Consider the following 27,594-nt stretch of genomic DNA (forward strand, 5'->3'; position numbering starts at 1 on the left):
TAAAGTTTATTTCTCAATAAAAACGCACGTATTTTTATTCAAAACTTTTGTAAATTTAATTTAAACGAATTCAACGGTTGAAACAGTGATGTAAAGTGACGTGGAATAATCGAAGGCGAATATTTTGCTGCGTAATGGAAACTATCGATTGCCTGGCTCATCACTATATGATATAAATATTTTTCACATTGCACAGCTGTTTCCTACCATTCAGTGTTGCAAAACGTTCGTTGAGTGAGAGCTATACCGTCGCCTTTTGTTTTTGTTGACCTGGTCATCTCCGGTTTTTTCCACAAAGTAATCCGAGTTCCTTTCCATGCCAAATGGCCGACTTTATGGAGGAAGCGTTTGTAGAGGCGCGGCGGGCACGTGACGCCGGCGAGGTGCCAGTGGGCTGTGTGTTCGTGCACGGGGACAAGGTCATCGCACGCGGCGGCAACGAGGTGAACATCCACCGGAACGCCACCCGCCACGCCGAGTTCATATGCATCGACGCCACCCTGGCCTACTGCCGCGAGAAGCATCTGCCAGCCCGTCAGATGTTCAGCGAGATCACCGTTGTAGTCACCGTGGAGCCCTGCATAATGTGCTCCGCTGCCCTGCACACACTTGGCGTTAAGGAAATCATCTTTGGTTGTGAGAACGACCGGTTTGGCGGCAAGACGGTTGTGGACGTGGCCGCGGTGGTGGGCCAGAGAATTGACATAACTGGCGGTGTGAGAGCGGAGGAGGCGATGGCCTTACTAAAGGAGTTCTACAAGGGCGACAATCCTGCGGCGCCTCCTCAGGCCAAAAAGAAGAAGTAGGCCAGCAGTCAACGGAACTAATATCTAGCTTTCCGGATTCTGAATGAACTCTATTCCTGGAAACAATTGGGATTTCATACGAACGTCTTGCTGTACAAGAAATAACTAGGAACCGATTTTTGGGCGTACTCTTTTAGAAACAATATGAATTCCGCCGATTACTTTATGATCGTACAACTTCTCTATTCTTAGTAGTATTCTTATTTCCTAATATTTGAAAAACAATCAAGAAGATCACTTAAAGTATTCCTCGAAAACCTTGAGTAACCAGGAAAACTACTGTCCGGAAGTAGAAAAAGTTTCGCCGTTGATTTCTGTATATGTTTCAATTTATTATTATAAAATTTAAGCATAGTCTAAGATTTATATATATATTATGTATATGGCGTTCAGAACGTATGTTTAAACTCTAAACATAAATACAATTACTGCATAAAAAAGCTACAACATTTACGTGTGTGTAGTGAAGGCTGTGCCTGTTTCCACAAAAGGAAGATTACTCAAAAAACCATTTTGTTTCTTTTTCTCAAAACGTAAAGTGCAGCAGCTGCGTTGCAGTCCGACACCAAGAAGCTTTTAACCCTCCAAGACGTATAATGCTCAAAAAATCATAAGAAAACTTGTAAGCTTACAATTAAATTTTTGAAAATTCTTTAAATATTGTCTATTGAAGTGTATATAAATTCTTAATTTGTTGTTAAGAAATTAAAGTATTTTTGTTTCCTGAAGTTTATAATTTTATATTAATCTCTGGAATCCATAATTACCCCAGAGCAAAGTTAAATTAATAGTTTTATTACATATCCATTTAGAATATAAATATAAATTTAAACTTTTAGAAAGGAGTGATTGTTTTAGATCTCACTTTTCATATTTAAAACTTTTGGTGTTGGAGGGTTAAAACTGGGCCCTTAACTAGTGTAATTTCCCTACATTCTAAGCTAATTGTTCGTTTCGATCGTTTGCTGCGCCAGCTAATACCTTCGATTAATGTCAACTAATTAAGCTGACCCCATCAAGTGCTGGCTGGCATAGCAAACAAACAATGGCGTGCGACTAAGCAAATCTAAACTAATTCTAATTAAATGCGTAGGTTACGGCGTCTGTGATCAATGTTGATCCACTCCAAGGGCACATTGCCACCCACATTGTAGGTGGTGGTGCTCTTGCAGTTGAGTTTCCTGGCTGGCTGGCAGCCCCGGCTCACGTTCCAGTAAGCGAATCCCTGAGGACAGCGATGGATCTGGCCCTCGATGCGTCCCGTCTGCTCTGAGTATCCACATTTAACGAATAGCTGGCCGCATTCGTCGTTATTCAGGGCGAAGTGACCCTCATCCGGACAGAGTGGAGCCGTCGATGTGATTTGTACCTTTTGATAGAGATCATTTTCGTTACAATTATTTATTTATTAATTTGTTTGCTGCTTGATCAAAGTCTTACCACATTCTGAAGCTTCGTTTCCTGCTGGAAAAAGTCAGTGGTCCTCTTTGTGTCCTTGCTGCACTTGTCATCCGGCTTGGGGTTGCCACAGCTACAGGTCTTGTCCTGGAAAACGGTTCCATTGGGACACTGGAACACCACAATGTTCAGGTCGTTGCTGTCCACACTCTCGCTGCACTGGTAGAACATGCCACACTTCTCAGGATGCTGGCGGAATCCGGTGGGGCAGACATAAAGATTCTGTCCAGGATTGGTTGTTGGGCAAGGATCTGAGGTGTTGGTTCCGGGAGTGGGATTCTCCGTGGACGTTGGCATCTCAGTCGTTGGTTGGTTCGTGGTGGTTTCACCCCCACTTGAGGTTGTAGTTTCAGGCTTTGGAGTTTGGGTAGTGGTTTCCGGCTTTTCAGATGTCGTGGTGTCAGGCGCTCCTGTAGTAGTTGTTTCCGGTGCTATTGTGGTGGTTGTTTCCGGTGCTCCAGTGGTTGTGGTTGCTGGTGCTTCTGTCGTAGTAGTTGTCTCAGGGGTTCCAGAACTGGTTGTTGTCTCTGGTTCCATTGTGGTTCCCGGAGAAGTCGTTTGTCCCGAGGAGCAATTCCCAGACACCTGATCAGCGTGATTGCAGGTTTCGGTGGACGTATCCCAAACTGTTCCCTTTCCGCACTTGAATGCATATACTTGGTACTTTCCATTCTTGGCGGCATCCACGCAACGGTAGTAGCGCATACAGTCCTCGGGATCGGGGAAGAAGCCCTCGCCAGTGCAGTTATAGTTTGGCTGAGGTTCAGGCTGTGAAGTGGTTGATGGTGGTTCGAGTGTTGTAGTCTCACCAGAAGTGGGTGTAGTAGGTTGAACAGTTGTCGTTATAGGTTCGATTATGGGCTGATCAGTCGTCGTTGGATTATAACCTGGGATAGTGGTTGTAGTTTCGACCGGTTTAGATGTTGTTGTTGGGCTATAACCTGGCATATTAGTCGTGGTGGGTTCTTCAGTTGTTGTTGGTTTCGTATTAGGCTTTGTCACTGTTGTGGGTTCTTCAGTAGTAGTTGGTTTTGTGTTAGGGTCTTCTGTGGTTGGTTTTGTGTTGGGCTTTGTCACTGTTGTGGGTTCTTCTGTTGTTGTTGGTTTCGTGTTGGTTTCCTCAGTGGTTGGCTTCGTGTTAGGTTCTTCCGTGGTTGGTTTCGTGTTGGGCTTTGTAACTGTAGTGGGTTCTTCCGTTGTTGTTGGCTGAGTGGTAGTGCTTCCTGGATCCTTGGAATCCTCACCTGGCCTGGTCGTCATTGGTTCGTTTGTCGTGGTCTGCGGTAGCTTTGAGCACCGCGGGATATTCTCCACGTAGTCACAAGTTTGGACGTCTTCATTCCAACCAGTGCCTTTGGGACACGTAAAGTTATACTTTCTGTAAGAGGATCCGGCTTTAATGCATCGGTAGTACTTCCTACAATCCTCGGGGTCGGCCATGTAACCCTCTCCTGTGCATTCTGTGCCCGCTGGCAGTGGTTTCATTGTGGTTGAAGTGGTGGTAGGTTGCTGGGTTGTGGTATCCGGATTTGTGGTCATTGTTGTACTTTCCCCTTCCGAACTTGTCGTTGTTGTACTTGGTGGAACAGGTGTTGTGGTACTGGGAGGCATTTCTGTGGACGTTGTGGGAGGTAAATCAGTCGTGGTGGGTGGTATAGTTGTAGCTGGCCGTCTTGTAGTTGTAGTTGACCGAGTTGTTGTTGTAGGTGCATTCGTTGTTGTTGTTGTAGGTGGCTGCGGTGTTTCAGTGGTAGATGTTCCATTGGTTTGGTTTGGCTCACACGGTGGCTTTTGAGTGGTTGGACCGGTGTTGCAGTTGTTGAAATTGTGATTACACGTCTGCAGATTCTGATCCCAAACGGTTCCATCACCACATTGGAAGGGAATGGCATTGTAGCCACCATTGGCAGTTCTAACACAACGATAGAATTTGGAACAATTGTTGGGATCTGCCATAAAGCCCTCGGAGTTACACTGGCCATTAGTGTTGGGAGATTGGGTTGCTGGGGATGTCGGTCCTTGGGTAGTTGACGATGGACGGGAAGTGGGAGTGGGGGAGGACGTAGGACGAGAGGTAGATGATGGACCTGATGGCCTGGATGTGGAAGATGGATCCGATGGTCTGGATGTGGAAGATGGATCCGATGGCCTGGATGTGGAAGAAGGTCCTGAGGGCCTCCTCGTGGTAGTGCTTGAAGTCGTAGGCGGAGACGAAGTTGTAGGTGGGGCCTTTCCGCCGCATTCCTTTACAGCCCATGCATGGTTACAGGCCTGAGTTTGAGCATCCCAAACTGTGCCGGGGCCACACGTGAAGGGCACCATATTGAAGCCACCTCTGTCGTTATCCACACAGCGATAGAACTTGGCACAATCCGTTCGATCTCCAATAAATTGTCCGTTGAACATGCAGCTCTCTGATGGATTCGGTTTCGATGCTCCCTGATTTGAATTGCTGCTCGAGGAAGATGAGCTTGATGACGATGAGGACGAACCCTGATTGTTGTTGCTGCTGGATGATGATGAAGATGATGAGCTGCCGCTGGACGAGGAACCACTGTTTGAGGAGGAGCCTTGATTGGACGAGCCACTACTTGAGGAGGAACCACTATTCGAAGAGGATGAACCATTGTTGGAGGATGATCCAGTGTTAGATGAGGAACCGGAGTTTGACGAAGAGCCTTGGTTAGAGGATGAACCACTATTGGAGGATGATCCGCTATTGGAGGAGGATCCGCTGTTAGAGGAGGAGCCTTGGTTGGAGGATGAACTACTCGAAGAGGAGTTACTGCCGCTCGATGAAGATCCTCCCTGATTTATCACTTTCTTGCACTTGAGCGGCTTGGTCTGAATCTGATCGGGGTGGTTGCAGCTGTTAGCTTCGGGATCCCAAATGGTGTTTGGAGGACAGGTGAACGAGACCTTTGTGAATCCGCCCTTGCCGTTGTCCACGCAGCGATAAAACTTGGAACAGTTTTCGTTGTCAGCCAGGAATGTTTCTTCACTTTCGCATTTTTCAGCAGGTCTGAAGGGTTTCTGTGTGGTTGTTGATGAAGATCCCTCGGTGGTGGAGGAAGAAGTTTGGTTAGAAGAAGAGGATTGCTGGGAAGACGAGCTCTGATTAGAGGACGATCCTTGGTTTGACGAAGATCCTTGGTTCGAAGACGAGCTCTGATTTGATGATGATCCCTGGTTTGAAGAAGATCCTTGATTGGAAGAAGATCCTTGATTGGAAGACGATCCTTGGTTAGACGATGATCCCTGGTTGGAAGATGATCCCTGGCTTGAAGACGATCCTTGGTTGGACGATGATCCCTGGCTTGAAGAAGATCCTTGATTGGAAGAGGAGCCCTGATTTGATGATGACCCTTGGTTGGATGATGAACCTTGATTGGAAGAAGACCCCTGATTCGATGACGATCCTTGGTTGGACGAAGATCCCTGGTTGGAAGAAGATTCCTGGTTTGAAGAAGATCCTTGGTTGGACGAAGATCCCTGGTTGGAAGATGATCCCTGGCTTGAAGAAGATCCTTGATTAGAAGAGCTGCCTGTGCCACTAGCCATTGCCTTGCACTGCTCCTTTTGTACATCAGTTGGATGGTTGCAGCCCTTTGTATCAGGATCCCAGACTGTACCCGGTGAGCAATCGAAGGGAACCGTATTAAATCCACCATTATCATTCTCTACACAGCGATAGAATCGAGCACAGTCCTTTTTATCTGCCAAATAAGTTTCAGTATCCTTGCATTCACCATCAGGATTGGATGGCTTAGAAGGCTTGGAAGTTGTTGATTGAGTGCTGGAACTACTGGTGGACGATTCGTTGTTAGACGATGAAGATGAGCCTTGGTTGGAGGATTGATTGCTGGATGAGCTTTGATTGCTGCTTTGATTGGATGATTGGTTGCTGGATGAGCCTTGATTGTTAGATGAGCCTTGACTGCTGGAAGAGCCTTGATTGCTGGATGAACTTTGATTGCTAGATGAGCCTTGATTGTTAGATGAGCCTTGATTGTTAGATGAGCCTTGATTGCTGGAAGAGCCTTGATTGCTGGATGAACTTTGATTGCTAGATGAGCCTTGATTGTTAGATGAGCCTTGATTGTTGGAGGAGCCTTGGTTGCTGGAAGAGCCTTGATTACTAGAAGATTGATTGTTGCTGCTGCTGGAGGAGCTTCCACTAGATTGTTGGCCTGAACTATTACTGCCACTTGAAGATCCCGATTGAATATTGCATTTCTTCTTTTGGTCATCCGTTGGCAGATCGCAGACTTTGTCTTCCTGGTTCCAAACAGTGCCAGGTCCACAGGTGAAAGGCACTTGCTCTAATTTCCCATCCTTATCCAAGCGACATCTGTAGAATTTGGCACAGTTATCCTGGTCGGGTATATAGGTATTTTCATCTTCGCATTCAGTGGCTGTGGTGGGTTTGTTGCTGGTAGAGTTTTGATTGCTGCCAGAGGACTGGCTGCTGCCGGAATTTTGACTGTTGTTCGAGGATGGGTTACTGCCAGAGCTTTGGTTCTGTTGACTGCTAGAGGAGTGATTGCTGCCAGAGCTTTGGCTGCTTCCCGAGTTTTGAGAGCTTTGGCTACTACTGGCGCTAGTGCTGGATTCCTGGTTACTACTGGAACCTGTGTTGGACTCCTGATTGTTGCTTGAACCCGAGCTGGACTCCTGATTGTTGCTTGAACCCGAACTGGACTCCTGATTGTTGCTTGAACCCGAGCTGGACTCCTGGTTGCTGCTAGATCCTGTGCTAGACTCCTGATTGTTGCTAGACGAGGAGCTCGACTGCTGACTGCTGCTGGAGGTGGAGGACTCCTGGTTTGAGCTGGAACTGGACGTCGAGCTGGATGTCGAGCTTTGCGAGGAGCTTGAGGAACTGGTCGAGGAGCTCTGCTGGCTGCTGGAGGAGGTGGAGTTCTGGTAGCTGGACTGCGAGGACTGTGTTGACGTTTGGCCGGCATCGTAGCCATCGTTTTGTGGCGCCGCCTGATTGCGGCAACCACCATTGGCACGTACGTCAAACATGTGGTTACAGGACTGCAGGGACTCGTCCCACGCGGTGCCGTCGGAGCACCGGAAGCCGATTTTGTTATAGCCCCGTCCGTTCGAGATGCAGCGATAGAACACGGTGCAGTCGCTGGGATCGCTCTGGAAGCCATCATCACGGCATATCACCCCGTCGGCCTCCTCCGCCGAGCCAACAGCTCGCAGGCCCGATGGCGACGACGAGCTGGAGAAGGAGATGACAGAGACACCGCTGAGTCCTGCCAGACCATAATTCGTGGGCAACCGGTGGTTCGAGGCATACAGCCGCAGCTCATTGGCCGCAGGTGTGACGGCCAGGTTAAGCATCGCATTATGCTCGTCCTGTCCGTAGTCGTCCTGTTCCCACCGCTCCGCGCTTCCGTCCACCTCGTTCATCTGGTCCACACACTCATCTCGCCCCGCCATCGCGGGTGGCAGACACATACGCAGCGAGCGCGAGAAGACCGCATCCTCGGGACAGGCCAGTAGGTAGGGTTGAATATATTGGCCTGACCGCCGCTCGCAGCGGTAATAAATCCGGCAATCGTAGTCGTCAGCAAACAGACCTTCGCCCGGGCAGTAGAAGGCCACCTCATCCGTGTGGACCATCGGCAATGGGATGTCTGCAAAGAAGTACGAAATGAAGAGATTATTGCTTTTTGCTGACTTTGGGAGAGGCTGCAATACAGGTAATGGGATATGACGATAAAACTATAAAGATAAATGCATTTTTAAATATTAAGGAATATATTCATAGTTAAAATGGTAATAGTATATATTACGCCGTGCTAAATATGATATACAATAAGGAAAGAAAAGATTAATTCAATCTTTTTCTAAAGTTGAAATATAAAATATTAATTAAACTAAAACATTATCGAACATTTTATTTAAATGCGGATATGTATATAAATTCTTTTCTTATTGAAACTACATAGAAAGTTTTTGAAACTGTCACTCAATTTCGAGTATCAAATAGATTTTTTTCACATCACTTTCTAATAAATTACCTGAACATCTTTTAGTTTAATTTAAAGTTACTTTCAATGCCTTTTAATGTTTTATGTCCCATTAAATGTCAGCAAAAAAAGGTCCTGTTTTTTCGACCCCTTTCGTAATTTGTTTTTGAACCACGGAGAGTAGTATGTAGTATCAATCTATAAATTAGCAATCCCTTTTCTGGGCACTCGTACATGTCGATGTCCTGGCAATTTGAAAGCGGCCGCTGGAACAAACCATTGAACTGAAACTTCCTGTCGCAAATTCTCTCGCCTGCATATATTACAAACGCATAGTACATGTATGACGAACACATCCATCTACATAACATATAGTGGATATATAACATGTATATGTACATATATATTTTGCTCAATTTCATTTGACATTTTGTGCGCTGGCTCGTCTTTCGTTTTTCGTTGCGGGATTTTTCGCGCTGTCAAAATAAAATTGATAATTTATTGTCATTCAATGTGCGAGAGTCCTCTTTTTAATTTTTTTGGTTTGGGTTTTCTCCTTGTTGTTGGTGGTGCTTTCCAATAAATTTAAATGCATTTATGGCCGTTACAGCGGAACAAATTCATTTTCAAAATGAATTGCGAGTGTGTGTTTTTCTTTCACGATGTTTTTATTCCACTTTACAGATTTTCGGAGCCAAGGGGGCCGGCGAAGGTTGGCGAAACATTGTAAATGCGCGGCTAAAAATTAGACCGGGTCTAGGCATAAATTCACATCAGTCACGGCCTACTCCTAATAATATATCTGAGTTCGCATTTTTTTTGTTTAGCTCCGCCCCAATGTAATATTATTATTGGAGTGTGTATGTAAGCCAATGGCCAATGGTTTATGGCCCCAAAATGGCCGGAGGCATCCATATATTCCTTATGAAAATTGCCAAATTTAATGGCCATAAAATTTAATTATACCAAATGTGGTTACGCCGGGCAGACGGCAATAATGTTTGCATGGCGAAAAGTGAGCGAGATTGATGGAAACTTTTGAATACCAGGTGTGGGGGGAGATGATGTGAAAAAGTTTATAAGAAATTTAATATAGAATTAAACGATCTGCAAAGGATGGGATTTTCTAAAGTTAAGTTAATAAACAGACTTGTAAACTTTAACAAGGATTCGTGTTATGACTTAAGCGTACTACAAATACCTTTATAAAAAGTTTATTATTTAAATGAAAATAAATAAGTTTTCTTAATATTAGTAATGGTTTAACCAAAGTATAAAAAAGTTAAACTAAAATATATCAAATACCCTTAAAGATAAGTAAGAAACATATTTCCAAGTGCTGAATTTTAGTCAAAAGTAATGGAAAGTCTTTAATGATAGAATAAAACTTTAGATTTTATTGATTCTAAAATAAACAAGAAGTGCCGAAAATGTAAACGAAATTCTATTTAAATTTTTAATGACCCAACTCCAGCTCATCCCCTCCCCTCGGGAATTTATGTGAATCTCCCCCCGTTTTGCATCAATGGTAAAACGCTTCAATTTTAAATGTAACCTCTTGCCGGCCGAAAATCCAGTAAACTAATTTAATAGAACGCCTCACAGCACACGGCTTGGCTCGCCGCTCGCTGTTCGTTGGCAAACAAACATAAAGTTTCAATTTGTACACGAAGGCCCAAAAATGCTAAACCCATTACACAGATGGCGGCGGGTCGGAGGATGGGATGGGAAGGGGTATGTGTGTGTGTGTGTGTGTGGATCCTTGTCGTCGTCCTCCAACGTCGAGGGAAAATTGACCGTTTTACGATTTTAATTATATATGATGTGTACTTTAGAACTTATGCAAAATGAAACGAAAGGCGAGCGCGGCAATCCGACCGCAAACTTATGCGTTGTCCCCTCTTCACCACCATTAGGGTACGTCACCCTACAGAGAGAAAAAGGATCTCTAAAATGGGAGCTATTAAAAGGATCTCTAAAAACTGATCACTAAAAGGAATCTCTAAAAAATATGTCCAAAAACTATGTGATTTATATTTTATGTGAACTCTACTGAACTATATAATACTGTTTATGTTTTTTAAAAGCTTGATAAGATTGAGTTATAACCTGACATATATAGGTATTTATTTTGCAATAAAAATCATTGTAATTATTTAAAGCTTTATGTATTAATTTAACACAATTATTAGTGGTATACAAGGAACTAGAGATACTAGAGTCCTAGGAAAAAATTTTGGGAAACCAATTAAGATGACTTGCTTACTATTTACTGAAATTTTCTTCTTGCATTTTGTAAGTTTTCCTAACAGCCAAAACTAGCTGTATACTAATTAAATTAAAGCCTTAAAAATTATAATATACAATTTTCTTTGAAATACAAAATATAGAAAAAGGCATCCTAAAAAGTTGGGTAATATCTAAAGCCTCCCAAAGAGTTTGATAATATCTAAATAATATATCTTAACAACTTACAACAACTCCCTTTTCAGACTTCTCTTATCAAGATTCATATCCAAAAGTTAATACCGCTACATCCCCCAGTTACCAGTTCTATTACTAACTTCAACTTTTGTTCGTGTGTAAGCATTCGGGCCATATTCCCTGGCATCTGGCAAACCGGGAGCAGGCGTAACATGGTTAGCCACAATCTGACCGCAGAGCATGGCCGCAAATAGTTTCGGATATGGCATTGCTATTTCCACCACGCCTCCACCACCCATTAAAACGCCGAGAGAAATACCCAATCCCATTTCCAGTGCCTGTCCCTGTCCCTGTCCGCGTCCCCTTTTGCATTAAAATTTCAATTTTCAACATTTAAGCACGTTACGGTTTACGAAAATGTAGTTATAAAAGCATGCATAAGTACACGAGCTTCACTGTCAACGTAGGCATAATTTTCATAGGGCTAGAGCGCTCTGCTCTGGTGAAAATTACAAATACTGATTGTCTATTTTTCCCTTTATTTTTCCTTTTTAATTAAATATTTATTGAGCGGCCTGATGGTTGTGGTTTAATGTTTTCTACCCCTCTCCCTCTGGGCTCTGTCATTTGGTTTGCTTCGTTAAACATCGATGTCGGTGGCTATTTAAATTTTCATTTGATAAATAGAAAACACTGCGAAATCTTCAAAATTTGCAAGAGTAATTTGTGTGATTTTTATAGTTGTTTGTTGTAGCGGTTTCACAAAATGCCAACTTGGGACATTTAATTGTTCCATTGGCGCTTCGGGCAGTTTTTGTTGTGTATATATATGTGTGTGTGTGTGTTTGTTGCAAAAAGTCAGAGTAAATGTCCCTTAATTAGTCATTAAAATTTTCGTCATTATATTGTCCGCTTGATTGTGACCTTTTTCAGCGTTTCTGCAACCGCAGGGGTTTTTAATTTAACTTACTCGGATGATAGTGATGATTTTAAAGGGTTTTAAATAAGCTTTTAAGTATAATTTTAGACCTTTAAATGTTACATTTTAAAAATTCTAAAATTATATGTATATGATATAAAAAAGTTCATAGTTTTAGGGTTTCATTTAGTTTTTTTTCAGAAAGTAATTCAATGAGGATTAAATCGGCTTGAATATAAAATATTAGGCCTAATAATGTAACATATTTTGAAACTATGATTATAAATTGAATATATTATTATTTAGTCTTAGGTGCTACATAGTTAGTGTTTAAATATTTTGATGTATTTTCTGTAATATTTTCTGAGAATAATGAAATGGACACCCTTACCCAAGTGACTATTAACTATTAAGGTGAATAAAACTAAGAAATATGAATACAAAACCACAAGGATTCATCATAAATCCTTATTCTTACGTAAAACCTTAATTTAATTTTAAGTTTCTAATATTTCTGATATTTATATCTCACTATTAGCATTTTGTAACATTAAAATTCTGATTTGTTTTTGTATAAATCAACATCTCAGCTCCATGATTTTAGAGACCTGATTCTATTACTCCGACTGGGAAAGTGGCATAAAAAGAGGCGAATTGAAATGTCAGTTACCGGCTTGACATTAGCCGTTTGTCGCATCCTTTAATATCCTTCACCCGGACTCTCTGTTTTTTTTTTTGTCGCATTTTACCAACTGGAAAACACTCCGGGGGCTTGTAGTTGCAAGTTGTAAATATGATATTTGGATTTTCGAGCTCTCTCGCCCATCGTCGTTGGGTTGGCAACTCGGTAATTTCATTTGCCTCTGGTGGCATTTCGCCGCTGTGCCTTCATGTTGAAGCCAACGTATCCGTACGTGTTGGCCAGAGTCGGGGAGTCCGGGTGTCCTGACGGTCCGGACGGTCCGGTTAGTCCTGGCTCAGCTCCGGAGCCGTATTTTCGTTTCAAGTGCATGTTTATGCCACGCCCATTTCATTCTGTTCCGCCAGCACCGCTCAAATTTCATGGTGGCAAATGACCAGCTACAGGAAATTCAATTTATTATGCAGCTTGACAGTTTTTAGCCATTCTCTCTCTAAGATGACAGCTGTTTCTATGGCTCTAGCTTCAGCGCTGGCTCCAGCTCCTGCTCCGGCTCTAGCTCCCTTTGCCTGATCCTGTGCTGCTTCTGCTGCCTTCTGACAGCTTTGGTGGATGAAAATGAAACAGAAAATAAAAATGAGCGAACTTCTCGCGCTAATTCTGGCATCTGTCGGGCTTCATTTCGGAGTCTCCTATATTTTTTCCAAAGCCTTTCCATTCTTTTTTTTCTATTCCAGCCAGCAACCATCACCGATTCCGAATGGGATGTGCCAGATGCATTTGAATTTCGCGCTGCGCTGCGCTCGAGCAGATTTTAATATTGGCAAACGTCCTTGAGGACTTGGGGACGCATCGATTGTTCGCTCCCAACGCCTTATCCTTTGGCCAGCAGCACTTTCAGTCATTACTCATACGCAGCGTGTGACACAATCGCCACTATGCATTATTCATTGCGATGCGGCTACGGGGGATAAACTTGTCGGAAAAGCTGCCGACAGCTGGCAGGGAAATGTTAAATATTTAAATGCCATTTCCCTTGCTTTTCCCAAACCGAACCGTACCGAACTGAACCGAGGCGAGTCGAGGCTTGCTGGTAGATGCCTTTAACTTGGAGCAATTAATTTGAATTTGAACTATTAAGAGGCATCAGCACTGCTCCTTGCCAATGGGAGGGGGGAGGTAAGATGGGCAGGATGTGCAGGATGGGTAACCCTATTCTAGGACCTGCCATCGTGCCGGTAAATTAAGCATAAAGCGCTTTTAGTTACAATCACGTTCGTCTCAATTAAACTACATTAAATTCAATTAGCAGGCAACAGGAACACGAAATGAAAGCAACATTGTCATTACGGTTTCAGGCGATGGCAACTAAGGTACACTGGGATAAAGTACAGGAAGAGTATAACAGGAATTTATACCAATCAAGTAACAATATCTTCAATTTATATTCTAATAATGTTAGTTTTGTAAAATTAAATATATTATGAATCATATTTTTGAAGTTAGGAACTGGGAAACTCATTTCCCTGAAGCCTTTTATAAATAGTTTCAATATTTTCAAAGATTTTAAATATTTTTTTATCATTTACCTTTTAAAATACTTTGTGTAAATACAATTTAAGGAGACTTTTTCGCCCAGTGCAGGAAAGACGACACCCGAAGTCTTCTGGCCAAGAGAAAAGGACTCAAGACGCAGGACACTCCCAAGGAGGTGGAGGCAAAAATCTAGCGATGGCCTGACTGACAATTGACTTTCATTATTTCTTACATTCCTGGCTGCATTATTGAGGCCTGGTCCTGGGCATATTTGACAGGACGAAGGAGCTTTTCTGCCTTCCGGCTCCATCCTTACCATTGGCGCTGCCTTGGCGTGTTAGTTTCCCTGTGTAATTAAGTTTAATATTTAATTTAATTGCATATAGACACACACACACACACACACAGAGAGACACAACTACAACTTCAGTGGGAGCTCCATAAAAGGACACGCGCAGAGACAATGTTGGCCATTTTGCTGCTGCTAACTGAAATTATGATGAAAGCTGGCGATGGCAAAAAGGCTTTCAACAGGAAGCGGGTGGCCCAAAGGCAGAGTTCGAGCCAAACCCAAGCCGAAGCCATAATAAAGGTGAAGGTCAGCTCCCAGTCCGTGGCTTCCACGAAACTGGAACGTGCTCGTCTTAGCCGGGACTTAACTCGGTGTCCGGTTATCCCCGGCCGGGAGTGCTTCGGCCAGTTACTTACTTTGGCCAGTCCGGTCACTTGGCCAACTTACTTCATTTGGCACCGCTGACCTCCTTGGGGCTGCATTATTATCATTGGAGTTCTGCCAACCTGCTTATATTATGTCCTTCTTGCCGTAGGATTATGGCGTGTTAGCAGGTTGTTCGTGCCCTTCTCTACCTGGTGCCCCATTTAGCTGGGATCGGGATCTGGCCTGAGCTGGGAGCGAGAGTGGGTGAGGTGGTCTTGTAATGAATTGTGTGCCAGGCAGCTTGATGTTTTGTTTGCTGCTCAATTTACTCAGACAGTTAATCACATTGCGTGAAAGCTAATGTCATTAGGAGAGCCTCGTGCTTCGTCCCACATAGTTTGTGTATGTGTTTTTTCCCCTCTTCATCAGTTTCTTTTTATCCTGAAATCAAGCGAATAAATTTCACATTGACTTTTGTGTCGATGCCTGGAATATCGTGACTTTAATTGACTTGGAAGTTTAATTTGCTTCCCTCTGGGTGATGTCACCAAGGAGTAATTATTAAGTTAAATCCTTCCTAGGGGTATTCCCTATTATTCTTATTTCAAGTTAAGAATAAAGTCTCTTAAATGTATAATTCTCAAGAATTTAATATCCAATTTTAATTACAATTACCATCTCCCGTTAAACTCAAACAAATTCACCCAAAGTCGCCCAATGTGTGCCTTGGAGAACTTTGCTTTATCCAGAACAATTGATCAACTTTCCGGCTATTGTCTGCATGTATCGGAATAGGCTGACACCCTTTCCTTGGCCTCCATCTGTTTTGGGTAAGGGTAAGGGTATGGGTAAGGGTATGGGGGTGCTCTGGCATACTGCAACAATAGCCGGCGGATATTGGGCGTATAAAAAGTTACATATGTATGTCCGGGGCGCAACTTTAGTTGCCAATTGCGGGGAGATTGGGTATCAGGGGGAAGTGTGTTGTGTGTGGGTGGGTGGCCCGGGGGTCTTCAATTAATTTCATTTAGGGAGTGGCGCACAAAGACGCCCCTGGCTACAGCTAAACACATTTTAACAAAGGAACACACACACAAATGGCCTTACACACAGTGCGGCATACTCGCAATATTTTCAATTAAGCTGCTACAATACCAGCGGAATAATAACAATTACAACATGCACAGGCACAAGTGGAGCAGCCAAGGAAACCTTTTAAAGGATGTCGGTAAAGGCGAAGACGAAGTCAGTCATCCCTTGGTAGAATTTGGTCTTCTTTGTGCATTCTGTTGATTGTCTTAAACCTTGCAAATATTGAAAAAAATGAAAAGAAAAGAACTAGAGACTTGAATAAAAATTTAAATCAAGAGGTAAGTCTGTTAAGATGAACTAAACAAATAAATTAAGGCAAACAGAATAAGTCTAGATTAAGTAAAGTAAAACCTTTTGAGTCTATATTTATTTAATTTAATTTATTAAAATCTAAAAATAGCCAAACACCGACTATCCTAGTTCTAACCTGGCTCAACATAAAACCGAGATGTAGGTGGCTTCATCTCTAGAGATGTTTTTGCTGTAGCAATTACTGAAACTACACGTCAGGGGAGGTGGTAGTGTAGTGTGGATTGTGTAAGGGGAAAAGTTACATTCGTTTGGCAAATGAATTGCTGACAATTACTTGAATTTGTTGGCTCAGTCAGCTGGGGCAGATGTAGAAAAACTTGGTGAGCGGCAGCAATCAGGACAGCTGCCACAGCAGGCGGCACTAAATGTGTGCCCATTGCTGTTTAGATTGTAGTTGTTCCTTGTGGGGTTATGGTTATGTCGAAGGAAACTTTTGTATTGCATTAGTTTGGTGTCAATAATAATAAAAATGTTCCTCAATATAAGTTTAAGTACTTTCTATACATGACATTGTGTTGCCAGAAAAGAAGGTATTGTAACATAATATATGTAAACATGGTAAAGTAAAGGATTTTGTATAAATTTTACTCAATTAAAACTAGAATTCATTTCTCTAAAAACAAACTCATAGATCAAAAAGGATCCAATTAAGTTCAAAGTGCCTCTCGCTCAACACTTCTTTGGCCCCATCAAATATTTATATCCCTCGGAGAGGTCCTTAATATACATTTAGCTGACAAAACAATGCCATGAATAAACAATTAAACGCTTTTTAAATGTCCAAAGCCCAAGACAGTGAACTCTGCTGCTTCGAGGGGAAAAACAAAGGTCTCACATTTGAAAACTTTTACGGAAGTGCTTTTGTTGAGGGCTTCCAAGAAATAGAATAGAATCGCAGCATCTTGAGTTTCAAGCTGGACAATCAAAGAGTCAACAGTTTTGCCATAAAATGCAATTTAAACTATGCACGTGTTAATTATTTATGCCCGACTCCGCAGATTCCAAAGACCAGAGACCAGAAAGGAAAAAATTCCATGCCCGGTCCGATAAATCAGCGTGGCCATAAGAAGCTATCGCCTTGTAAATTCCACCAAGGAGTTTCTTGCGTAAATTATACAAATTATTATTTAACTCCAAGCAGCACAAACCGCAGTGTTTGCATTGGTTCATACACAGGGAAAAAAACAAGGTGTTTAAGAAGGAGTCAAGCAGTTGAAGAACATTGCATGAACAAGTTTATATAATGGATTTCCTAATTCTTATTTCAGTTTCATGGAAGAATTTTTTAAGAATATCTCTCTTATGTTTCACTGCTCTCAATTATGATTTCTTGCTGTGCATTTCCTGGCATGTGGCTGGGGCTCTTGTTCTTGGCCAAAGTTATGCACAGACAAATCGCTTATTTAGATTAGAGCTGACAACCGAGAGGAGTCCGGTTGTTCGGATGCCAGAAGAAGGAGCTGCTTGCGCGCAGGCGCAACTGCATAGATACAGATACATTCGCGAGATCTTCATTCTGCCACAAACACACACTTTGTTGACTTTGTTTGCTTTTCCTTTCCTGCCCTCACTGGAGGCGTGCTTATGTTGTTCCACAAACTACCAGGCTGTCCACTTAGGTTAAGCTCAACTGCCATGTAATTGTGGGGCGAATCCCAGCCCGGTGATCATTTTCAATTAGAGTCCCCATCGTGGGGCGTGATTTAGAAGCTGTTTGCTGTGCGGGTAAGACGGTAGCTGGTCGCTGATTATGGGATAAGTGCGGGAGCATCGTTTATAAAGCCAAAGCTAACGAACCAATGACTTGGAGCACTTTGCAGATTGTCCTCAGATTAGTGTTCGTAATAAATGAGAGGCTGGCCTTCTTGAGAGGAATGAGCGCGGTGTTGTCTAGACTTGTGATTGCACAACAGCGAGTGCAAAAAAGAGAGTCCTTTCCACCTGACATTGCGCATTTGTCATAATAAAATTAGCATTTGCCTGGGTCAACAGGAGACGCAGGACTCACAGCACAGAACGAAACCGGACAGGATGCAGGCCAACTGGGGACGGCAAGGAGCAGCAGGACTTATCAGAGTGTGTTGACAGACAGAAGGAAGCAACTGAACAACCAGAGGAAAGGACCTTGGACAAAAAAAACATAAATACACTTTACACAAAAATTTGCAAAGTTATGGCAGGATACAAAATTTTAATACTTCCATAACTAATTAAATTTCATAAAGATTTTTTGTGCTTTATATGACTAAAAACATATTTGATTTATGGTTGCATATCGACAATTAAAGTCTAATATCGCAAATATAGAAAATTTTTAAATATGTAACATTTAAAGTTAAAATGCTTATATTATAAAAAGAAATGGTAAGAGATATTTGTATTTTTTAGGAATTTCTTTTCAGTGAAGAATTAGAATATAAATTTAACGAAATATGAAGTTAAAATGTATTATTTTATGTAATATTTTTTAAACAAAATTAATAATAACCTTTCAAATATCGATACAGCAAATCTAATTGAATAATTTTAAGCAATAAACAAGACTATGAAGATCTTTTTTTAGATCTCTTATTTATTAACTTTCTATTAAATATTTATATTATAAATAAATATAAAAAGCGTGATTTAGGTCCCAAAGAATATCGCTCAAACCCAGTAAATGAATGTTTTTTTCTCATGATTTCCTTTAAATTGACTTTCGCTATCCTGTTTCGGAGGTCACTCGAAATTTCATTACCGACCGCCTCCAGGATAAAAAAGGATGCGAAACGGTTTCCTGTCTGTCTGGCCGACAAACATTGAAGTTTTCCTGACTGCTTCGACTCGCAAAATATTAACGAAATGGCCAATTCAATTTGAAGTCTATTAGTCTCACATTCGATCTGATTGCGATGCCTCGCTTTAAATGACCAGCAAAATGCTGAAATCCTTCAAACTCAGTAAACTGGGTAATACTTTGACTTGCCAGTGGCAATATTTTGCTGACCAAACGGAAAGAGTCCGGCATGTAAAGCGAAATCAAATCACGTAGAGTCCGTTCCGGGACTGGCCAATATCTGCTGACCAAATTTCACGCAGCTGCAACAAATCAAAGGGCAAAATGTAGCCCAGCTCAGAGGGACTGAGAGAGTGTGTGTGTGTGTTGGCCTCGTTCGAGTGCTAAATAAATTGAAAATTCTAAAATTTTAATAAAAATTGTCGCAATATTGCAATAAAATTCGCATGATTGGGGGCCATCCTCTCTCCCATCGATTGAGTAAAAATTCTGATATTTAAACCTACCATGAGTATCACGTGCGAAATGCAATTGCACTTTTTTGCAAACATTTTGCTATATATATATAGATCTCACTATGTTCCTTTTTATTTTTTACCATCTCTTTTCGATTCATCCACTTTGTGTGTGTGACAGTTGAATTGGAGATTTTGTTGTTGAGTCTGTTTTTTGGGACAAGGGACAGGAGCACTCCGGTGTGACATTGTAACTGATATTTAAATTGTCCAATTTAGTTTGCTTACTTTTTTCTGTAATCCCATTTCCTGGTGGTTTTCTTTTTTTATTCCTTAAACAGTTTCGAACTGTTACATTTTGTGCAAGTGGTTATCGTTAGCGCCATTGAACTTTAACGTTCTTTACTTTATTTAACTTATATATTTATGATAATATATTTAAATTATTTATTTTTGAATACAACCAATTTAAGGTATACGAATGTGATATATAAATCACTAGAGGATTAAAAGCTTTAAAGTGGCTACAAAATGTAAAAAAGAAACATATTCAGTATCTCAAAAAATTGAAACCCTTTTAAGGGTTTTGAAAACCCAAGAGAAATACAGATCTATTCGAATTTCCCCTTCAACATACCTTTAAAATAGATTTATTTAAGTTAATGCTTTACTGATTAAAGGAATTATATAAACATTAATTTGTTTTGTTTAAAAAATAGCATTTGCTTTGATTGTTGAAGCCAAACAATTGCTTTAAATTGCATTAATTTAATTTACTTTTGAAATCTATTCGCATTGATTTCGTACCCACACTCACGGCGAAGTAATTTAATTGAATTCCATGCCGTTTTTAAAGCGAAACTATCAGATTAATTAATAATATTTATGTGCGGTATTCGATGCACACGCCGAAACAAGCGGAAAGCATTGTTTGCTCGTTCGATTTTGACAGATACATAATTAGTTTTTGCACACCAAAAAGGCCGCAGGTGCCGCGATGCTGTTTTCATTTGTCCCAATATATGTATTTATATAAAAATGGATTCAGGCGATTGCCACTTTTTTTATGTTTGGTCGGCTCACAAAAGCCATCTATGCTGGCGTATTTTATGCGCGAGAGCTGCGAATGGATTTATATAAAAATGTTTATGGATATTTACCTCGAGCGGCAGTGGCGCCAATGCAAAAGCCGAATAGCAGCAGGCGGCAGAGCCAACTGGATGTGCATGTCCTTGTCGCCATTTTGTCGAGCTGCGAAAATGGCGGCGTCTTTGGCGCCATTGCGTTTTGCTTTTGCCAAAAAAATGTCACAACAGCTGCAAAGAGAGTGGCGAAAAAAAAGAAAGAAATGTGTAAAAGTGTTGAGATATTTGCTGGAAATTCCCGGTCCCGTTGCAAAACAGTTTGATTTCTTAACAGCGCTGACTTAATTTAATGCAAAACATTTAGTTTCAATTGGAGTATACCACCCATCCTTAAGAACTTCGATTCGCACTCCTTCTACCAGACAGAGCAATTTTTCGCACCATAAAATTCAAATCAATTTCGCTAATTAGCAAATTGGAAAGAGGCTCTTAGAGAAGGGTACTGCACTGAGAATAAATTTGAAAATTATACGCCTAAAAAGGTAGGTAATGGCATTAATTTCTAAAACGAATAAATTAAGATAAATGCAAAAAAAGTATTTATTAAGGCAATAATCTAAACAAAAATAAAAACCAGTTTAAAAGTGATTTATATTACTTTAACTATGTATTAATATACAATAGAATAGAATTAAAGAAAAGTAAATGGTCTTTTTTAATGTTTAAATTTTATAGGAAATATCCCGAATTTTAATATACATTTTTCTGCAGTGCAAAAACATATATCTTTGAGAAAGTTGTTCCCTTTTTCCTCTTTGATTTTCCGGAAAAAGGTGTGATGCGTGTTTCCTTCACTGTCACTTACTATCACTTCCTCACCCCATGGATGGCTACTTTACGGCTGCGTTGGTTTCATTTCCACAACTTCCATGACCCATATCCCTTCGTCCTTTGTCGTTGCCATTTAATAAGTTAATTGTTACTGCCTCTGCACTTTTGCCCCTTTTGAATTTATGATTAGCCACAAAACGACGAGCGAGAAGCCAAGTATTTAACGTGGCTCAAGGACTTGGACTTCCAAGACACAGTCCGCTCGGCACCCACTTTTCCCTACTGTTACCATCCGCTTTTCCGGCCATTTTCCACTAGCAAGTTTACTTTAAGCCAGCGCAGTGACAGTTCCACATAAATGTCAACTGCTGCGGTCCTGCTGCGCTTTATGCAGTCCGACTTTTATGCATTTCTAGTGCTTCCTCCTCTGATAGAATTCATGGCTGCCAAGGACTCCACATAGTAGTCCTGTTGCCCCTACCCCGACATCCTGCTCCTGCTCCTGCTCCTTCTCCATCTCATCGTGGCTCGTCCGAGTCATTATTGTCGTCTGCGTTTTTACTTGTAACTGCTGCTGCTGCTGTCCGACTTTGTGTCAACTCCATAATTATAGTTTTCTTATATCGTCTTTTTTTTTGTTGAACAAAAAACTTTCAATGAGCAGAGTACAGTGGTTGCCAACTGAACAATAGTTTAACAAAAAAGTTGCTAGCCTTTTTTCGTGTATTTATTTAAAGATTATAAATCTTAAGTTACTATATAAGTTCTATAGTATTTTTTATAAATTATGCTAAATGCAGATCTTTTATGACATTGTTTTTTGCATTAAAATATAATCATAATAAATCTTTTAGTGACTACATTTATCCTTATCGTCTCACTTATATAAATCCTTCAAAATCACAACAATGACCATGGTTATATCATTTAAAGTTACTCTATATGGGAGTATGGCAGCAGCCATACACATAAAGCTGCAAAGATTCTATTAACCCAAGAAATTATGAGAAATGAAAACTTATTACGAGAAGTCATTAAGATTCAAAGAATTAAAAGTTGAAAAAGTAAAACTGAAAATGAAGCAAAGTCAAAGCGTTCTAGCTGTTGCAGTTGCAGTTGCTCAGCTATATATATATACTCTATATATATACGTGTATAGTCGAGATCGAGAGAAAGCCGTACAAAAACTGTCGTTGAGTTAAAACAAAGCCAAGGGAGGCAGCGGGGGTGATAAAGGAAAAGGCAGAGCCTGCCGTCACTGGCAGTAAGTTTTCCTTTCCTTTTCAAGTCCCAACTAGTTGGGCGGCAAAGGAAAGTCATAATTGTTAACGGGCTTTTAGCTTAAGCGAATTTCAACGGCAAAAATCCAGCCAGTACATAATACAAAATTCTGTTTAAGTTTTAATTAGATTTTTAATATTTGTTAAATGTGAAATATGCTATGCGCGCGCACGCGCTCTGGAGCAATAAGTTTGATTAAAAAACTTTCGCTTCACGATGCATGTTAAATCACTTTTTGTGCATTGTGATATTTCATATATTGGATAGTATATCGGTTTCCTCTGTTTTTTTTTTTTTTCATTTTTTAATGCATGCCAGGTTTAATGAGCCGGCTATTAAGGCGCACCATCATTACGCAATGTCAGTTGGCACTTTTATCAATGTTTCCTGTCAGTTTCGAGAAGTTTGCGCCGCGTCACGACGTCACGAGTGTCAGCGCCAGCGATTTTCATATTCACTGTGCATTTTTATCAGCCATTTGCCGACTCATTAAGCGAAACGTCAATGTCCCACCGACGCTGCTGTCGCCCATTTTCCATTTACCATTTTCCCATTTTCCCCTGACCACCACCTCATCTACCTTTCCGATTCAGATTCAGATTCTTTTCGATGATGGCTTGGCTGCATTTTAAAACCTTCACTGCCGATTCAGTTTTACATGCCTTTAATTGACGTCGTCATGTAATGAAATTCAATTTAAACTGCATGCCATTAATAGTAACTCATACTGATGCCCCCCAAATGCAGAGAGAACAGTGACTTTATCTTAAATGCTTCCAAATCTTCAGGGACTAACTAAAGACAAATTAACTCATTCAGATTTAAAATTCAAACATAAAAGCTTCCCTATTAAAGATGGTACAATAATGCCATAGGTTGCTTTACTATATAATCATTTTGCTTTAAGAACTATCCAAGAACAAGATATAGTCACAACTTTGTGGCTTGAAAGCTAAGTTTTAAGGATACTGATGATTATCCTGGCATACTTAAAAACCTGCTTGTTTTGGCTTAAGATCGTCTGTGGATTGCATGGCTTAAATCAACTTTGTAAGATTTTTTTAGTATTAAAAATAAATCTTAAAGTAATTTACAAATTACCTACTTTATATTTTAAATGCATTTTTACTGTGTATTCTGGAATTCCTCACCTCATCTCAATGATGGGCAAGTGAAGTCAAACCCCTGACATGAATATGCAGCACGTGAGCAGACGAATGAGTGCTGCACGTCCGTTGTCGTCCCTATATATATATTTATATATATATTTATATATTCATATATAGTATATGTATAGCATGTTTTTAGCAGAACCACAGCCCTCGAACATGAAAGTTAAGTGCCGGACAGACAGTTTTAATATGGCAAGTGCGTGGCTTCATATTCCCTTGCTTGTCATTTATATTAACATGTTATTTTATGTGGTGTTAGCCTGCTAATATTTTTGTCTTTTGCAAATTCTATTGTGAAAGCCAAAACAGTTGTACAATAGTTATTGTGAAATGAACTTGTAAGGCAATAAAGTCTAAGTGTGTTTGAAGAGAAATTCTCTAATAAATGTCGTCTACACACATATTCTCCCCAAATGCTTGAAATAATTTAAGGGCCTTTGGAAACAATAATTAAATTAAAATGCATTATTAAGACTATTTTTCAAGGGTTTTAATTTAATTGACCAAGTTATGAACATAAATAATAAAAATATAAATAAGTTATAGTTTATTAGTTCCTGCGTCACTTCTTTTTTTAAAGCCTTCATCCCACACAGCTTAAATCTTTGTATATATTCCTCTTTGTGACTCAAAAACTGGGACATTCCCCGGCTTCTGTCTCATTAACCGATTATCTGAATAATTTGCATTTAAAATCTTACTCAGTAGCCTGCGAATGCAATCAGAATGAACACAAAAAGAACAAGTTTGGCTTGGGAAAAAATTAAAGCGAGATTAACAACCACTTAAGGCTTATTTAATTTAATGGTCCAAACATTTTTCTGCTCATTATCGCCGGAATCTGGCAGGGGTTTTTTAAAGTCGCGTGCCAAGCTACCGAAAAAAAAGGAATGTTAAAACACAAAATACAAAATACATAAATAAGGGGAATAATATAAGAGAGACAGAATGAGATCGGCTGTCACGATTTCAATGAAAATTAAAAATCTCAGCATGCATTGAAATTGCGGGCAAAGCATTTTAATTAAAGTCCAACAATCTAAACTGTTGTGTCCGCTCGCCAAAAATATTAATTGACTTTTCCGACGTCGCGACGGGTTCGGAACATCATTAACGCAAATATAATTACGTGACAATTTGATGGTTTTCCACTGGCGACTCTCTCTCCCCGAGCACAAATCACAAATCGCAAATCAAAAAGCGAAAGGCAAAAGGCGAAATTAATTACACAGAGCTGCCCAAGGACCACCCCAGCGGCGATATTGGGGCGTGCTGAGCCACCCAAGGGATCAATCAGTGCAAAGTCGCGAAGGTAAACAATAAAGCTCCGGCTGCGACATTTACACAAACATCGTTCCACTGTCCACGATTTCCCTCCAGTGCCCAGTTCAGTCAAGCGATTCGGTTTGGTCCTGGTCGGTCCGGGTGTATATTTAAAAAAGGGTCGCCGACGCTGTTTAACTTTGAAAAATTAAAATCCACTTGGGTCCGCGCCACGACCATACCCAAACCCAAACCCAAACTAAAAAAAGAAACGGAACTCCATCCCTTGGCTAGTCTCGCATTTTCCAATGGCCAAATAATAAAGTTCCCGCGAATGTCAGTTGGGAGTTATAATCTGTTTGCCGCTTTTTCATGGTCGCCATTTGACTGCCCAGCGGCGGCAGAGGAAAGGGTATATTTCACAGGACGATGCTTAAGGACATGTTCATAAAGATTATGTTATAAGCTACACATATAAAATTGGTAAATAAAATGAGTCATTTGGGGGTATAAATAAATGTAATTACTTGACCTACATATCCGTTTCATTTACAATAATACTTTACCAAGGCTTTAAAAAATACCTCTTAATATTTCTTAGTTTGAATTATTTTACATTAAACTAAACTTATTATAGTGTATGTCCTATGTCGACTTTAGATTCCCTATTGTTGTTCTTTTTGTGAGCTTTTCCCGGACCCTCTGACAATGTCGATTAAATGAAACGTAAATTTGCAGCAATTACGAGGGTAAATATGCATTAAAATAAATTTGCATGCAATTATTTTTGGCACATCAAAGTCTCATCATCAGAGTCATCAAATTATCTTGGCTGAGATTTATTGTTGTTATCTTTTTTTGTTTTCCCCTCGTTCTAATGTTGTTTTTCATGTTTTGATTTCCATCCCTTTGCTGCCTTCACCCTAATTATCTAACTAAAACAATTGCAAATTAGAGGCGCAACTTGATGTTGATGTTGTGTCTGTTCAATAAACCAATTTGTTATGCGATTCGCTGAGGTGTTAAGGCTACAACACAAAATGCTTTCCGTGACATCTCGTTTATCAAGTTGAAGACATAATCTTTGAATTTGGTTTTTGTCTGCGTATCGTATCGGTGGCATTGTGTTGGCATTTTATGATAAATGGTTGGGAAATGTGGAAGCGGATTTCTGGCTTTTGTTTCTCGCCGGTCGACGGGTGTCTCCGGGTGTCTCCAGGTGTCGCGGGCTTGTCGAGTGAAAAGCGGCTTACAAGTTGTTGATCTAAGTTCTATGAATATAAACAACAAAAAATTGTCATTGTTAACCTAATTTCCAGACTCATCTCGTCCAAGTTGTTATCCCGACTTTCTCCTCCCCCGCCCCTATAAATAATATCGAGACCGTTCTTTCCCGCGAAACATGTGCCTCATTTTAAATAAACATTTAGCATTTTCTCTGTGCATTTTTCGGTTACATTTCTTCTTGATTTCGTTGGCCCTTGTTTTGCATACATTTTCCCAGCGAATTAAAAAAGCGCACAGTTTTGTTTGGAGATAAGCTACTCAAAGATTTACGACTCTCTCTCTTTCTCTGTTGCTGTGCGAATTTCGGTAGCTAAAAATGTTGAAAATGGTAAAATGGCAAAAGCCGGGGACTGAAAACTGGAGCGGCAACGTGGGAAACTGGGCATAAACAGGGCCAAAAGCATTTCCAACGATTTGGCGTGACAAATCCGGCACGATTTTGGAGCTATCCGTGGCAGACGCAACTTTGTCGCAGATTTATATGCAATGTCAGTGGAAACGGTTTATCACTTTGGCCTAGGCCTCCTGTTCGTACCTTTTTGACGATGCCCGCCCGAGGTTCGCAGATAGATCCCTTACCCATCTAAGGAACTCCGGGGAGGCCAAAAGGTTGAAATTTCGTCAAGACAAATTCCCCTTAGATTTAGTGCAATTTCATTTACTTTTGTCTTGGCATTTAGTGAGATTTGTTAGCCAGTTTCTTAAGACGCTTGTCAGATGGGTTTGAGCTTGGGTTTGGGTTTGGGTTTGGGTTTGGGTTGTCCCTTCATTTCACACAGGATTTGATTGTTGAAACTGTGGAAACTGCAGAGGAGCCTTGTGTTGGCCCCAACAACCTGAAGAATTGTTTGCGTTTTAATACCGTTTTTTTCGTTTCGTTTTTGTTTAAATTACCTTTGAACAAGTGTCGGAAGGAGCGTTGTTGTCCCTGACAACTCACGGTTAAGCATGGGTATTTTTGCCCTCATCTCCAGGCGACTTTCGTGTATTTTCGTGTTTCTTTAGTGCGCTTAGTTCCAAGTTTCCCTTTGAGGGATTTTCAAGTGCGGACAACTCTAGGAAAATAAATTCTCTTCGCAAAACTGCCCTCTCATTCAATTTCGGAGCATTGACTGTTTAAACTTTCTAGCTAAAAGTTAAGCAAATTTTCAAATTCCTAATGAGTCGAAATTTTAATTATATCCCCAAAAAACACGCGTGCATATGGACACTGAACGAAAGGGTGAGCTACAAATACAAATATACCTGTTTTGCTTATATTTCCTAATTGATGTATTTTTCTTAATGATTCTTGAATTAAATATTTAGGCAATATTTAAACTTTGTTCTGTAATTTTATCTCTGATTATCATAGATTGGGACTATGTTTTTTGAGCTGTGCAAGGCGCGTTCATTATATTATCTGCTCTGTCTGCTGCGTAGACCTTTTTGATGTCAATCAATCAGGCGCTTAAGGAGCTGTCATGCCCGACTTCTTCCAATAGGACACCACCAGGACCACCGCCGCCGTTGGTGGTTCGGTGGTTGGGTGCCGGGCGATGTGGCGCCAAAAGAATTTAAATTAGCCAAGAAGGCAGCTGCCAGGCGGTGCAATAGACGTGGCTGAAAA

The 27,594-nt window shown here is 40.7% G+C and overlaps 2 protein-coding genes across 2 annotated transcripts; one reads left to right on the forward strand and one right to left on the reverse strand.

The window, feature by feature from the left end:
- The first annotated feature begins 36 nt into the window (after positions 1 to 36).
- On the forward strand, positions 37 to 1,250 carry LOC110187843 (tRNA-specific adenosine-34 deaminase catalytic subunit ADAT2). The gene has a single exon (XM_020957325.2). It carries the CDS (start codon positions 324 to 326, stop codon positions 804 to 806), a length of 483 nt encoding a protein of 160 aa, XP_020812984.2. The 5' UTR covers positions 37 to 323; the 3' UTR covers positions 807 to 1,250.
- On the reverse strand, positions 1,118 to 20,347 carry Mur89F (Mucin related 89F). Its single transcript, XM_020957404.2, has 3 exons — positions 20,227 to 20,347; positions 2,247 to 7,918; positions 1,118 to 2,175 (listed from the first exon to the last, which is right to left on the reverse strand). The coding sequence occupies exons 1-3, from the start codon at positions 20,345 to 20,347 to the stop codon at positions 1,888 to 1,890; spliced, it is 6,081 nt and encodes a 2,026-aa protein (XP_020813063.2). The 3' UTR covers positions 1,118 to 1,887.
- Between the last annotated feature and the right edge of the window lie 7,247 nt (positions 20,348 to 27,594).

Source organism: Drosophila serrata, unplaced genomic scaffold, assembly GCF_035046125.1.
Source record: "Drosophila serrata isolate PLE 108 unplaced genomic scaffold, ASM3504612v1 contig_233, whole genome shotgun sequence".
NCBI classification, from domain to species: domain Eukaryota; kingdom Metazoa; phylum Arthropoda; class Insecta; order Diptera; family Drosophilidae; genus Drosophila; species Drosophila serrata.

Bases quoted from the DNA above. Each gene is read 5' to 3' on its own strand.
- Mur89F (XM_020957404.2), bottom strand. From the start codon at position 20,347: ATGGCGCCAAAGACGCCGCCATTTTCGCAGCTCGACAAAATGGCGACA. The intron at 7,919-20,226 runs GTAAATATCCAT...ACTTCTTTGCAG, and splicing joins TGGCGCCACTGCCGCTCGAG to ACATCCCATTGCCGATGGTC. The intron at 2,176-2,246 runs GTAAGACTTTGA...CTCTATCAAAAG, and splicing joins AAACGAAGCTTCAGAATGTG to GTACAAATCACATCGACGGC.
- LOC110187843 (XM_020957325.2), top strand. From the start codon at position 324: ATGGCCGACTTTATGGAGGAAGCGTTTGTAGAGGCGCGGCGGGCACGT.